Genomic DNA, 14,816 nt, shown 5'->3' on the forward strand with positions numbered 1-14,816 from the left:
TGTACTCTGTGGACGGCAGTGCTTTCTTCTTTGATTGTAAACGCGACCGCCTTTGTAAAGTGAATCATTTTAAGGCATTGCGTTCAACATCTACCAACCAAAAACCAGTACCTTCTTTGCAAGCCTCTGTGTCCTTGTTACAGCCTTTAGACTCGAGTGGCGTTCCTTCACAGCCGGCTGGATCCTGACTGTTCTGGCAAGTTCTTGTTCTCGTTTGAACACCGTTGCAATCCTCGCTACAGTCGGACCAGGGGCCCCAAGAGCTCCAGCCAGGGCAAGGTTGTGTGTTACAAGGTTCTTCTTCCGTAATCTCAGGAAGGCAGGTCGTGTCATCTGCGCTCTTAAGTACCTTCGTCCTTGATCTTACTCCGTTATCACAGGTCTTAGAACATTCAGTCCATTGCGACCATTCCTCGTACACGCACCCTGAAAAGTTGATCAAATAGACATTAGTCCAAAACAACGAAGTCAATTAAATATAATTTGACTGAACCTTCAAATTTGAACACTGAACCGAAAGGAAGAGATTGCGGACAATTTTTCTTAAAAAATTGGAGCAAAATAAAAAACAATGACGACTTTTCTGAAACGTGACAATTATGGAATGTCACTTTTATAAGTATTTTAAGTCACTGGGAAAATGATATTGATCAATAGTCTCAATATAGCTGGATGGTCTCCGTAACGTCGTCGTGAGACCAATTGTCTCAGGACGGATCAGTACTTACCAACGCATGGAGCTGTGGTACAGTCCCATTGGCCATTATCACAGGTACTGTAACGGAGAAAAACCGAATCTTAAATGAATGGGAGTGTTTCGTATTCAGCAAACACCTTGGTATTTATTTATTTATTTGATTGGTGTTTTACGCCGTACTCAAGAATATTTCTAGTATACGACGGCGGCTAGCATTATGGTGGGTGGAAACCGTGCAGAACCCGGGGGAAACCCACGATCATCCGCAGGTTGACACCTTTGTAATACATGCGCCTGAATGCTTGAAACTCCAGTAGGGTAGCGCCTACTAGGTTTCCTTTGTCATCCACTGCCATTAAAAGTCATATCCCTAAGGACCGTGACCAGAGGACATTGCTTAACCAGGACAACAATTTGTCTTTAATAATACAACAGCAACAACCTGCCGATTGCTATAGTTTTTGAACTCCCAACTGATATGCCCAGTTATGCGCCGAAAACATTAAGGAAAAAGTCATTGAAGCTGAAGGATGTATTCAAACTCCCCCTGATATTTATTTAAATTGTGAATAAGACTTTTTCTAAGAGTACGTATGACATACAAAATCTTCCATAAATTTCCTCCACCTACATGTATATACGGCCCGCTTCTTACTTATTTATTTCATTGGTGCCTTACGTCGTGCTCAATGATATTTCACTTATGCGACGGTCAGCATAATGGTGCGAAGAAACCTGACATAGCCTGGGGAAAACCAACGAAAATCGGCAGGTTGCTGTATTAACTTCTCACGTGCGATCGGGGGGAGAAAGCCAGCATGACCTGGATCTTACAACGACTGCATTGGTGAGATGTTCCTGGGTCATTGTGGTCATTGGATTATGCTAAACACCAGGTCACAGAATCCGGAACTAAAGGTAATCATGCCTTTAGGATCGTATCCGGAATCAGGCGGTTTGTCTTACCAGTTATTACATCCCACAAAGACGATGACGGCGTTGTCAATGATATCTCCTGGCGACACGATCTCGTCATCCTGGATGCCAGGTTGATCGTTCTTCTGAATCCATGCCGGTGAGACTTCTTCCAGGTATGGATAATCAGACATCGAGAAAACGCAGTCGCAGGCGTGTCTGTTGCACGGTTCGAATCTTTCCTCTTCCACGGGATTCTCACAACGATGGACTTTGCAGCGTCTGGACAATTTACAAGGGAAACAACTCAGCATGAAACAGGAGATATCACTGTTAGACTACTTGAGTTTTCATGTGACGTATTTCATCGGTTACGTAAAGGTAATTGAAGGGCCTAGAGCCAATCATTACCATTCGTGAGTTACATGGCAAACACGGTCGCATCCTAAACACCAAAAGTAGAATTCCGTCTTCCTGATCAATCGATCAACACATCGGATTTTATTTATTTATTTGATTGGTGTTTTACCCTGTACCCAAGAATATTTCACTTATACGACAGAGGCCAGCACTAGGGTGGGAGGAAACCGGGTGAAACGCACGACCATCCGCAGGTTGCTGCAGAACTTCCCGCGCAGGGAAAGAGAGGAAGCCAGCATGCGCTGGACTTGAATTCAGAGCGGCCGCATTGGTAAGAGGCTCCTGAGTCATTACGCCGCGCTGGCGTGCAAACCAACTCGGCCAGAGAATGTCTTACCGAACAAACTTCTGTTCTCCAAAATCGCCACACGTTTCAGTGCATGTGCCTTCCGGAACCCAGTCGTCGTATTCTGAAAGCAAATCACATTGATGACGTCTTTTGTACAGGCAAACATAACATTGTTTAGTAAATTTTCGAAGTAAGATATAAGTATCAGTTTATCACGGACAGGGCATCTCCTTTGTGGACGTCAGTGACACAGCGAATTCCACAGGTACGCCCCTTTTGCGTGCGTCACAGATAACGAGTCTCAAAGTCACTTTTGTTATACTCCTTACATCGCTGCTACCACTAGCAAACTTTGTACAGAAATCTTGAACAACGTCGAGGTCACTGGGATCAACGCGATGAGACAGGAAATGATACTAAAAAAAACCCCTCTCAAACACTCTTTCTCAATCTTTGTTGAATTACTACTTGATACACATGTATTTTCTTTATCTAAACTCTTTATCAATAACATGATTCTAACGAAAAAAAACAAAAAACAAAACAAAAAAAAAAACAGAAAAAGAAAATGTATCTCATACAAAGATTCAACATGGCTGCATGAACTCACCGAGACATTCGTCTGTGCCGTCATCGCAGTCTTGAACGCCATTACATATCTGCAAAGCAAAAAGGTTACCATTTCAGACAAATTCAGAAAGAAACTGTTACGCCGTAATGCAGGCTTACGCTGTACTCAAGAATACGACGGCGGACAGCATTATGGTGGGAGGAAACCGTGCAGAGCTCGGTGGAAACCAACGACCACCCACAGGCTGCTAGCAGATCTACCCTCGTATGGCCAGAGAGGAAACCAGCATAAGCTGGACTTGAACTCACAGCGATCGCAATGGTGAGAGACTACTGGGTCATTACGCTTCGTCAGCGCGCTGACCAGCTAATGCAACTAAATAACCACGAGGCCCCCTAATGCAGACTATGTATTTATCTTTCTAGAAGACCATGGAAACTAACACTGGAAGTGTGGAACTCGTTGTAGTTCTAATTCTTTGTAGAAGATTTCCGAGATCCAAATGTCACTACAGTCAGACTACGAAAACGTGGTCACAGTAAGCTTTCTACTCAGATCAAAACTCTTATCTGATTTTCTTGACTGATTACTTTTTTATCCCAATACTCAAGATTGGTCAGGTTTGATCAAAGGACGCTCGTCTATACGGTAGTAAAATTTTCAGAAGAAAATTTCATTGGTGGACCGGACAAGGAAAAAAGTAGAATGAAAAGTGACACTTACTTGTGAATTATTCAAGCACTTGTGATGATCACAGGTATCAGAACAAGGTGGCATGACTGTAATAGTTGTCATCACTGAAACAAGCCAGAAAAGGAATCATTTATAAAGCAGGTCGTTCTCCGCTTCCTTTCACTCAAAAATGGTGTTTTCTTCTGGGCTTTTTGTTTATACTTACTATACATGTACGATGGGCTTTAAGGGTGGAGGACACAGGAGAGCCTGGGTTAAACCAACAACCTTTGGCAAGTTACTGACATTTCCACACATGACATACAGATAATCTCAAAGAAAAAAATGATCTGTTGTCTGAGTAATTTGTTCTGTTAAATATAAGATACAAAGAGGCTTTTTAATGTGTTTTATGCTATGAGGTTAGAAAAAATGGACATTTTACAGTACGGATTAAGATAGATACGTAGCGGCATCTTACCTGTTGGGGTGACCTCCACGGAAACTAAAAAAACAAGACAGTAACAAAAGCATTTGAAATGAAAGCATAACGTGCACCATCTACCGCTGTGAAAAGCTACGAAAATATTTACATCTTATTTAATTTATAAAAAAGAATTACGTGGCTACTCAAGAGCAAATGCAGTAATATTTATTTATTTATTTATTTGATTGGTGTTTTACGCTGTACTCCAAAATATTTCACTTATACGATGGCGACCAGCATTATGTTGGGAAGAAATCGTTCAGCAAATGCAGTAATTTCACTCCTAAAAATTAATTAATACCTTTAATTATAAAATATTAATTGGTGCCCACAGAAAGACAGAACAACCTTGACACGGTTGATTAAGGACTATAAATCCCAGATGTATGCGTTGTTTTAGTCATTCCTGTTTGAAGCCAAGGACCGTAAACAAGATGATACAAAAGAGTATTTGTTTATTTTGTTTAGCGTGAAGTTGTAACCGCACTGTTCAGTGTTACTTAATGTTAAGCTAAGAGCCCTTAAGTCGTTACCCTATGTGTTCCTGAATGAAACAGAATTGCCAGATATAAACTCAAACTACATGCATCCGTTTAGCACTACTTCTGTAATATGAGGAGTTGAAAACAGAAACGACTGCAAGCTTTGGTCAATTAATGTCGTTAGCGGCTAGCTGAAAGTCAGAATCTAACACCGTTTCGCGAGCGTTCTCACGCGTGGTTTCCTACCTTCAGCGCACATCTTCACCACGAACTCGGTTACCGTTACTCCGGCAATGCCACTGATGTCCACTTTGACGTTGTCACCACGTTTGTTAAAGGTCACACTGACGGGATTGCTGCCCTCGGACACCTCCACTTCCTCTGACTGAGAAAAAAACAGCAGATGGAATATTCACATTGAACTCCAGATAGTGGACAATTATACGGGGTGTTCCTATATGTATTTGTATGTATAATACATTTATTAATTTGGTGTTTTAAATCCCTTCTGAAATATTTTTGATTTTTATTTTTTTGTGATTGGTGTTTTACGCCGTTGCAGCTAATCAAGATCGTGGTTTGTTTGTATGGGGTTTTGATCCAAACGAAGTGGGATTCGAACTGCCGCCGTCATTTATCGACCGGGCGATGACATTCATGGACCAGGCGACGTCATTCATCGACCTGAAGCCGGTTGTTCAAGGTGTACTAAAGTTAAGCCAGGCTTAAATCTTAATACTAGTCTCAACCTAATACAAAGTAAATGGCACTTTAGTTTGGACTAATGGTAATGCCGGGCAAAATATTAATATTAAGGATTAATACATTTTTGAACAACTAGGCCCGGACGACGTCAATCATCGACCAGGCACGTCATTCATCGAAATTAGGCGAACAGGCGGCGTTATTCATCAGGAAGAATAAATTGTTTGTCAAGTCATGCGATAAAACTATTAGGCAAAACTCAAAGAAATAACACTGAGTATTCAACACGTATGCAAGTATTACCTCGACTTCGGTCTCTCCACTGGACAAAGTAACAGTAATGGTACCAGCGGCAGGGGACTGTGCTGTAAAAGTGACTGTCATTACGGTGGGCAGAGGATTTTCAAGCCTGTCTGGGTTGACAGAGGCTGTGAATTCGGTTGCTGTTGTGCCATCTTCACCTGGTTGCAAAGCACTGGTAATATCAACACCGTTATTGTCTAATATTTTCAGAACTCCCTCGGTTGTGCTGAGTACTTCCTTTTCTGGCTCTGTGCATTCTGGGGAAAAAAATCAAATCAAAGTCGTCAAAATAACATAATAGAAAATAAAACAAAGTATCAAAACAGAAATGCTGATGGCTATATCCACCCGGTGTAACAAAAAATGTGCAAATTCGCAAACGTACCCGTACGAAAGCCCTTCTAGAAGTCTCATGAATATGAATAAAGAATAAAGAAATTATGCCTCATGGCATCTCATGGAACATCCATGATATATCAAGCCTTGCGTGTCCCAATGAAAATGCCACATGGGAATTGACAAACGATGCTGATGACGTATGAGAAGCTATGAGAAAAAGACCTGCAGATATAAACATGGACCCTCAGACGGCCAGACAAACACATGTGGAAATGCGGATAGTTTACCCCGAAGGAAGAGGTAAAAAATTGTCTCTGTTTATAAACAAACACAATAATGTCCACCGCATTTCCCTGAATTATGGACTAGGGCTTTCTGAAATTCGGTCTACTGTCTACTACAATTGTTTATAGGATAATAGTGATTTATTTGATTGGTGTTTTACCCTGTAGTTAAGAATATATTTCACTTATACGACGGCAACCAGCATTATGGTGTGAGGAAACTGGGTAGAGCCCGGTGGAAATCCACCGGTTGCTTGAAGACCTTCCCACCAGCGGCCAGAGAGGAAGCCAGCCAGCATGAGCTGGACTTGAACTCACAGCGACCGCATTGGTGGGAGGCTCCTGGGTCATTACGATGCGCTATCATGCTAACGAGCTGAGACATGGAGGCACCTATTGGAGATTAAGACAAGCAGCTTACCGAACACGACAGGAGTTGTAGATGGAGGTATCACAGAAGTCGTGGTTCCTTCAGTTGGTGGTTCTGAGGATGAACGGGAATGAAACAGAGACATGAGCAGAACAAACTATTTTCTATTGGCTACACCATTTTCTCTCAGTTTAAATTGCGTAAACATGTCATATTTGTTTGTTCATTCGAGACAGAAGAAAATTATATTTGTAATGTAATCGACTCGTATACTCTTGATTTTTTCACATACACTCTATACGATGTTGACCACGATTATTGGGGAGTAAAACCACGAACACGTGTGACATACACACAGGTGATGTTGGCAGATGATAGGTGGACCCCAATGAAACTCACGCAAAATCACACGTGAGTCAATGGTGGATGACTTATTGCCACAACAATTAAGTCAACCTTGATGACAGTAGCCCGGGAAGACACAATCGTTTTAAAATTCTATAAATATAGAGATGTTTTGAATTTTTTTCAGTCAACGTGTTTGAAATAATGGGGTTAGTGGTAATTTGTTTCAATAACTTTACGCTTTCGATCATTTTTTGTAGTAGCTGCATTTAAAAAGATACTTTGAGACGGAGAGTCATTGTTTATATATCACCTACTTTAAGGATCTTTTCGTATGTATACATATATATGTATCTATGAGGTATATTTATGCTCATTTCTTTTAACTAAAACAACCGAAATTTTATTTTGACTTTAAATTGTGATGCTGATTCTAAGTGTACCATTTCACAGATTTATAGACTAACAAAATACTCATTTTATCGCATACACATATAGCCTAAAAACGTATTGAATGTACGATACACTGAACGTCGAAATATTAGAATACCGTATAAGATGTACTAGTAGTTCGTAAATAAGTTCGTAAGTAATACTCTAGCTCTGTCATTTAAGATTTATGGAGAGGAATCCAGCCTGGACACATCACTTACCGTGGACGACATATAGACATATGCAAGAAATATACGAGAAACCTTATCTGCCGTTATATGTGTTTTGGAAAACAAATGAAGGAACATGTGCGCGTTGACGAAACTTACCACTGCATCCCTGGATACTGACAGTTATATCCTGTGTGGGGTATACCCTTACTGCCGAGGCTATGAATGGCACCACTGCAAAGCGCTGCTCAGCAACTGAGTCTGGCAAAAACTAAAAACAGAAAAGATGATGTCGGTATTGGACAAGCAATTTCTTGCGAACAATCCAAAAAAAAAACAACAAAACGGTAAGAGTAGAACTAGTTGTAGGACTGGTAATAACAGCAGTAGGAATAGTGGTGGGAATAGTGGTGGGAATAGTGGTGATAATAGTTGGTTTAGTAGTAGCAGAAGTAATATTATTAGTGGAAGAGCGGTTGTAGCTGTCATGGTGGTGCCACTGACTGTTTTAAAATCTACAAAATTCGGTGTCTGAGTCCATAATTAAACTGTTGCCCGCCCCCCCCCCCCCCCCCCCGTGACATAGCGCTTGAAGTCATAATGATTTAATGTTGTGAAGGATGGCTAACAGGTTCACCGTCCACCAGCACATGGCAATTAAACCTTAATTCAGTACTATCCATATATCATTATAACATCTGGAGTCTGAGACACGAGGTGCTTTGTAACTTATATGACAGCCTTGTTGAATCTGAACTCCGATCGAGGCCATGAATAAATTATATTGCTGAACGGTATAAAAATATGAAAGACAACAGCCAGAAGATCAAGGAATCGAAACCACCGAGGACAGTATGGTAGGTCAGCAAAAAGCCATTCTAACCAATTTGAGGTAGGTGGGGTGTAGTCTGGGCCTATAATGTACTAGATGGTTATATCTACACCCACAAAATCGTGAGTAAATAACTCGACGGCTGTTTGAGCCCCTTGCTAGCGTGTAGGCCTATGCTTAGGGTTTTACGTCATATTTAGCAATTTGTTTGTCATATGATGGCGAGGTAGCGGATGTTTACTAGTCATGTACCAGAGCATGACTAACACCTAAGCTGTGTCATTGATACAACAACAGAAAACATCGATCAAGAATCGTTCGTCCCTATTTAATTACACGACTGGATTGTCTTCAAACTTGGACACCGCTTGAAATCTTTAAAACATTTTGATGAAAGGATATGATGACATGCAAATCGCTGCCTTTTTTCTTCAAATGAACAATAGAAATGCAGCATTGTACGTGAACATGGTTTTCCTAAGACAGGAATTTATTAGGTTTCTCTTTACCGCCAATAAATTTTATACAGTATTTTTACACTCTAGCAGTAATTGTACTTACTTCTCCGTTTGGTGCATCCTGTCCGTCGATCTTGCTTTGGTATGGTACCCACGCTCCGAGAGGATCTTTATACTGTAGGGTAAATGTACCACTTGTCTCTACTGTCACAGAGTACACAAAAAGTAACTCGGTGAACTCAAGCTCAATGAAGTCACTCTGTCCTGGACTAAATGGGTTCTGTCCGGGTTGTCCGACATCCGAGGGAACGGCGTTGAGGAGAGAAACGTCGTCCTCACAATCTGATGAACAAAATGGAATTTTAAAAGTTTAAATTCGTGTTGCTGTTTAAAATCACCATTTGTTAAAAACTTCACAAAAAATAGTCGCTAAAAACAAACACCACTGGTTCCAGTGGTCCACATAACCACGTTATTAAAAATACACCAAAGTATATCAAATTACATAACAGAATTAAAAGCCTTTGGTATACTCTTTCCGCTAAAGTTGTATTAAAGTCATCGATCAAAACAGCTAAGTGCAAAACGTTATCTCAAATATCTTTTAGAACAAAATATCGATTTATGCATTCTTAACTCTTCCAGAAAGGTGTTCCTGACGGCAATACTTTCCAGAAACAGTTAATATTCTACTCGAGTTCATATTCTTGTAATATACAGACAAAATAGGGACTATTCATTTGCTTTCATTTGGCGTTCAAAATGGCGTTGTCAACTCACCCTCTGGTGCTAAGATGGATGGAGTAGTTCCTGGAAAGGAAGAATATTATCTTAAAAATAAATATTAAAATACTTTTAGTACATCAACGTATTTAATGTTGGGTGGTTAGATTTCTGTGAATTTCGTCCTGCACTGCTCAGTCATCCTGAAACTGTTTATTTAGGGTAAAGTCAACTCCACGGGTGGACGTCTGCTTAATAATTCGGGTCAAAACAGAACTAAATGTGTAAAAATAACCTTTTCGTCAGCAAGTGTTTCCTTTCGCACAAAAAGTCGTATGTTCTAGTAGTATTTCAGCTTTAAGTCTAAAAGTTCTTCCTAGGTTTCGGGCATCGCTCTGCTCTGCTTCATAAACCTTTATCCTTCAATCTAATCTAATAGACAAGTAAAAAAATTTTCTTTAAAAATGCAGTTCAGTAGAATTTCTCTGATACTTGTCAGTACCAAAATGTTTTGACATTTGGCAAAGCGCTAATTTAAAAACATCTTGCTAGCTGCACAATTAAAATACACTATAAATGTATTATATTTGAACTGTCTTTACTATACCTGGTGTTCCAGCAGTTGTAGCTGGTGTTCCTGCAGTTGTAGCTGGTGTCCCCACAGTTGTGGCTGGTGTTCCTGCAGTGGTAGCTGGTGTTCCTTCAGTTGGCAACACTAAAAGATAAGGTATCAAATTAGAAATGAGCTTGTACCGTACATATCTTACTTTACACTTACTACATGTATTACATGTAATCTTTTATTATTTCACAGGTTTAGACGTAGTACCCTAATTTGAAAAAAAGGGTCAACCAGTTAACTATCCTTTAATGCAGCCAATCCCTAAAGAGTTGAAATATAGTAGTCTGACAATGTCAAAGAATGAGGAAGTTGACAAGAAATTAATCTTCATGCGCTGATAAATTTAAGTCGTTCAAGAGGTAAACCTTTATTATTTTTGGTCTTACAATCACCTTTAAATGTAAATACAAAACACATCTCTTCTCTCCCTGTTATCTTTTCGGAAACGTTTCTGACTTAGCAAATTATGCCCAATCCAAGTAGCTGTATTTAATGTGTATTTACAGCAATAACTCCTTTGCTGCAACAAGCACGCTAACCTTTAAGGCAGACTTCAATGTCTACAGAAGACAACTGTACACTGGCACCCTCCTCATCTGGCTCAACTACAAAGCTGACTTTGTCGCCGGGTTTGTTAAACGTCACATCAACAGTACCGGTTGTAAGGTCAAACACTTTAACCTAAAATTACCAATAAAAATATATCACATACGCTAGTCATTCACACAGAGAAAGCAAGTAATTTACACCCAGAAAACGCATGCCCATCATTATCTTGAATACTCAGTTTAACATCTTTTATAACTACACGAACGTATAAAAATGAGTTTGTATTTACTTGAGATAGGTAGATTTCCTAACTCTAGGGTAGTGATTGCTTGAATAAACTTTTACACTAATGTACACTTTCACTTTTATCAATCTGGTTTATTTCGAATAACAACACTTCAATGATTGGGAAAGAAATTTTGCAACCCAACAGTCTAAAGAAAGACATATTTTTATTTACCTCTACTTCTTCATCATCATTAGTCAGTATAACACGGAGTTTGCCTGGTGTGTCGGTGTTGACGTCTACAGAGACAGTCATTACTACTGGTGTCTCCTCCAGCTTGCTCTCATCCAAGGTAACATCTAATCTGTCAGTTACATCGACGGGCTGATCGCCAGTCACATCCTGGTCAGGAGATTGTCCGTCAACCAAAACAGAATACAGCTGGCCATTTGTGCTGTCCAACGGGGTTCCTTCTTCCGCACACTCTGTAAGATTAGAAAGATTAGGCCAAGGTCAAAAGTGAGGAAAAATGTGACAATATCTGCAGTCATTACTCATATTCTTTAAAGTTTAATGCATAAATCATCGAAAGGTTCCCAATGGCTAATCTTGGCATCGCTGTAAGAGTAATAAAATGCAAATAAAGACGTATAGCATAGACAGTAAAACCAGAGCATCAACAACAGTGCGATAGCTTGCAAACGGGCACACACAACGTGTAAATTTAGGCCTCTTGTGCATTTACCTCGGTCAGTGTTTTATTCAGATTTTGCAAATGCAAAAAGAGAAGAAAATGCAGTGATCTTATTTGCAATTGATTAAACGTCGCTGGGAATAAAACTCACTGCTATACTCAGAGGAACATGGCGTAAAATCTAAGCGCAGGTCGATTACCAGGGATTATTCAAATGCTAGAGTAGTCGCCGTCTTTTAAATGAAATACTGATGAGTACACCGAAAAACAGCAAGCAAATAAATAAATCAAACGCTCGAGTAAACTGAATAATTCAATGGCTTGCCGGAGACATATCCCTTACTCACCGTATTTTCCAGGAGTTGTAGCTGGTGTTCCTGCAGTTGTTCCTGGCGTTCCTGCTGTTGTACCCGGCGTACCTGCTGTTGTAGCTGGTGTTCCTGCAGTTGTAGCTGGTGTCCCCACAGTTGTAGCTGGTGTTCCAGCGGTTGTAGCTGGTGTTCCTGCAGTGGTAGCTGGTGTCCCTTCAGTTGGCGAGACTAAACAATAAGGTATCAATTTAGAAATCAGCTTGCACCATACACATCTCACTTACACTTTCTATTTGTAATAAGAGTTATAGTTCCAGAAAAAAAATCTTTTATTATTTCATATGTTTAAGCATAGTAACCTAATGGAAGAAAAGGTCAACCAGTTCAAATATTACAAATGTATTTTCATATTTCCACCAACAGGAAATTTTCTGTAATAAATAAACTAACCTTTAATGCAGACTTCAATGTTTACAGAAGACAACTGTACACTGGCACCCTCCTCATCTGGCACAACAACAAAGCTGACTTTGTCGCCGGCTTTGTTAAAGACCACCTCAACTGTTCCTGTTGTAAGGTCATACTCTTTGGCCTGAAATTAACCCATCATATTGCAAACACACTGACAAATGACACAGATATCATGTTACAAACAAGTTATACTCATAAAACAAGTATCTGACTTGTGCAGAAATCACACAAACTTTATTTATTTATCAGGTACACGATGAACAACGTTATAGCAATAACAATGCAGAAATTATATTGCTCTTTTCCAGTGGTAAAGACCTTACTGTATTCTAAATATGTGTTGCCAATCATAGAATCTTTCACTAAAGAATAAAATATTTTTTCCACAAGCGTGGTTTAGTTTTATCACAAAAGGCCAACCAAATAGATTTGTTTCCATACCTCTACTTCCTGATCACCATTCGTCAGTACAACACGGAGTTTGCCTGTTTTGTCGGTGTTGACGTCTACAGAGACACTCATTACTACTGGAGTCTCCTCCAGCTTGCTGGTATCCAAGGAAACTTCCAGCTTGTCAGTGACATCGACGGGCTGTTCGCCAGTTACATCCTGGGCTGGAGATTGTCCGTCAACCACAACGGAATACAGTTGGACATTGGTGCTGCCCAACGTGGTTGCTTCATCGGCACACTCTGTAACATTAAAAGGATGAAACTTTTATAAAACATGAATGCTTAAACTATGCAAAGTGTCATGATGGCTAATGTTGGCATCACTGTAGCCATAATAAACACCTGTTGGAGCAATGATAAACACCTGTTGGAGCAATGATAAACACCTGTTGGAGCAATAATAAACACCTCCTGTAGCAATAATAAACACCTGTTGCTCTAGTCAGAGACACATGAATTCAAACATCCAGTGCAGCAGTGGTAGAAGGGAATTTCAAGTTTTAGATGGCATATTACGTTTCCTAGGCCTTGGTGGAATATATCTATTACTCACGGTACACTGTAGGAGTTGTAGCTGGTGTTCCTGCAGTGGTAGCTGGTGTTCCTGCAGTGGTAGCTGGTGTTCCGGCAGTGGTAGCTGGTGTTCCTGCTGTTGTGGCTGGTGTTCCTGCAGTTGTGGCTGGTGTTCCTGCTGTTGTGGCTGGTGTTCCTGCTGTTGTGGCTGGTGTGCCTTCAGTTGGCGATACTGAATGGAAAGGTTTCAAATTGAAAATGATTTTGTACTGAACAGTATATCTTGAAGTCCTACTCTGGATATGTGTACTGTAATCAAGGTTAAAATTAAAGAAAGTTAGACTTTTTTCATAACTTTTCAATATGCTAACACAAAACAGTTGAAATATAGTTGAAATATAGTAGTCTGACAATGTCAAAGAATGAGGAAGTTGACAAGAAATTAATCTTCATGCGCTGATAAATTTAAGTCGTTCAAGAGGTAAACCTTTATTATTTTTGGTCTTACAATCACCTTTAAATGTAAATACAAAACACATCTCTTCTCTCCCTGTTATCTTTTCGGAAACGTTTCTGACTTAGCAAATTATGCCCAATCCAAGTAGCTGTATTTAATGTGTATTTACAGCAATAACTCCTTTGCTGCAACAAGCACGCTAACCTTTAAGGCAGACTTCAATGTCTACAGAAGACAACTGTACACTGGCACCCTCCTCATCTGGCTCAACTACAAAGCTGACTTTGTCGCCGGGTTTGTTAAACGTCACATCAACAGTACCGGTTGTAAGGTCAAACACTTTAACCTAAAATTACCAATAAAAATATATCACATACGCTAGTCATTCACACAGAGAAAGCAAGTAATTTACACCCAGAAAACGCATGCCCATCATTATCTTGAATACTCAGTTTAACATCTTTTATAACTACACGAACGTATAAAAATGAGTTTGTATTTACTTGAGATAGGTAGATTTCCTAACTCTAGGGTAGTGATTGCTTGAATAAACTTTTACACTAATGTACACTTTCACTTTTATCAATCTGGTTTATTTCGAATAACAACACTTCAATGATTGGGAAAGAAATTTTGCAACCCAACAGTCTAAAGAAAGACATATTTTTATTTACCTCTACTTCTTCATCATCATTAGTCAGTATAACACGGAGTTTGCCTGGTGTGTCGGTGTTGACGTCTACAGAGACAGTCATTACTACTGGTGTCTCCTCCAGCTTGCTCTCATCCAAGGTAACATCTAATCTGTCAGTTACATCGACGGGCTGATCGCCAGTCACATCCTGGTCAGGAGATTGTCCGTCAACCAAAACAGAATACAGCTGGCCATTTGTGCTGTCCAACGGGGTTCCTTCTTCCGCACACTCTGTAAGATTAGAAAGATTAGGCCAAGGTCAAAAGTGAGGAAAAATGTGACAATATCTGCAGTCATTACTCATATTCTTTAAAGTTTAATGCATAAATCATC

The 14,816-nt window shown here is 39.9% G+C and overlaps 1 protein-coding gene across 1 annotated transcript in view; it reads right to left on the reverse strand.

Moving 5' to 3' along the window:
- LOC135478100 (mucin-19-like) overlaps positions 1-14,816 on the reverse strand; it is a 32,994-nt gene that overhangs the window by 9,950 nt on the left and 8,228 nt on the right. Inside the window, exons 16-37 of the mRNA XM_064758371.1 lie at positions 14,464-14,714; positions 13,994-14,135; positions 13,373-13,564; positions 12,809-13,059; positions 12,347-12,488; positions 11,933-12,124; positions 11,126-11,376; positions 10,656-10,797; positions 10,102-10,209; positions 9,552-9,581; positions 8,875-9,113; positions 7,641-7,752; positions 6,586-6,648; positions 5,542-5,798; positions 4,780-4,918; positions 4,046-4,069; positions 3,616-3,689; positions 2,932-2,980; positions 2,370-2,442; positions 1,664-1,894; positions 729-775; positions 112-426 (exon numbers count right to left, since the gene is read on the reverse strand). Coding sequence (XP_064614441.1) covers positions 112-426; positions 729-775; positions 1,664-1,894; positions 2,370-2,442; positions 2,932-2,980; positions 3,616-3,689; positions 4,046-4,069; positions 4,780-4,918; positions 5,542-5,798; positions 6,586-6,648; positions 7,641-7,752; positions 8,875-9,113; positions 9,552-9,581; positions 10,102-10,209; positions 10,656-10,797; positions 11,126-11,376; positions 11,933-12,124; positions 12,347-12,488; positions 12,809-13,059; positions 13,373-13,564; positions 13,994-14,135; positions 14,464-14,714 — 3,324 coding nt within the window. The remainder of the gene's footprint in view (positions 1-111; positions 427-728; positions 776-1,663; positions 1,895-2,369; positions 2,443-2,931; positions 2,981-3,615; positions 3,690-4,045; positions 4,070-4,779; positions 4,919-5,541; positions 5,799-6,585; positions 6,649-7,640; positions 7,753-8,874; positions 9,114-9,551; positions 9,582-10,101; positions 10,210-10,655; positions 10,798-11,125; positions 11,377-11,932; positions 12,125-12,346; positions 12,489-12,808; positions 13,060-13,372; positions 13,565-13,993; positions 14,136-14,463; positions 14,715-14,816) is intronic.

Source organism: Liolophura sinensis, chromosome 11 (assembly GCF_032854445.1).
Source record: "Liolophura sinensis isolate JHLJ2023 chromosome 11, CUHK_Ljap_v2, whole genome shotgun sequence".
NCBI lineage: Eukaryota > Metazoa > Mollusca > Polyplacophora > Chitonida > Chitonidae > Liolophura > Liolophura sinensis.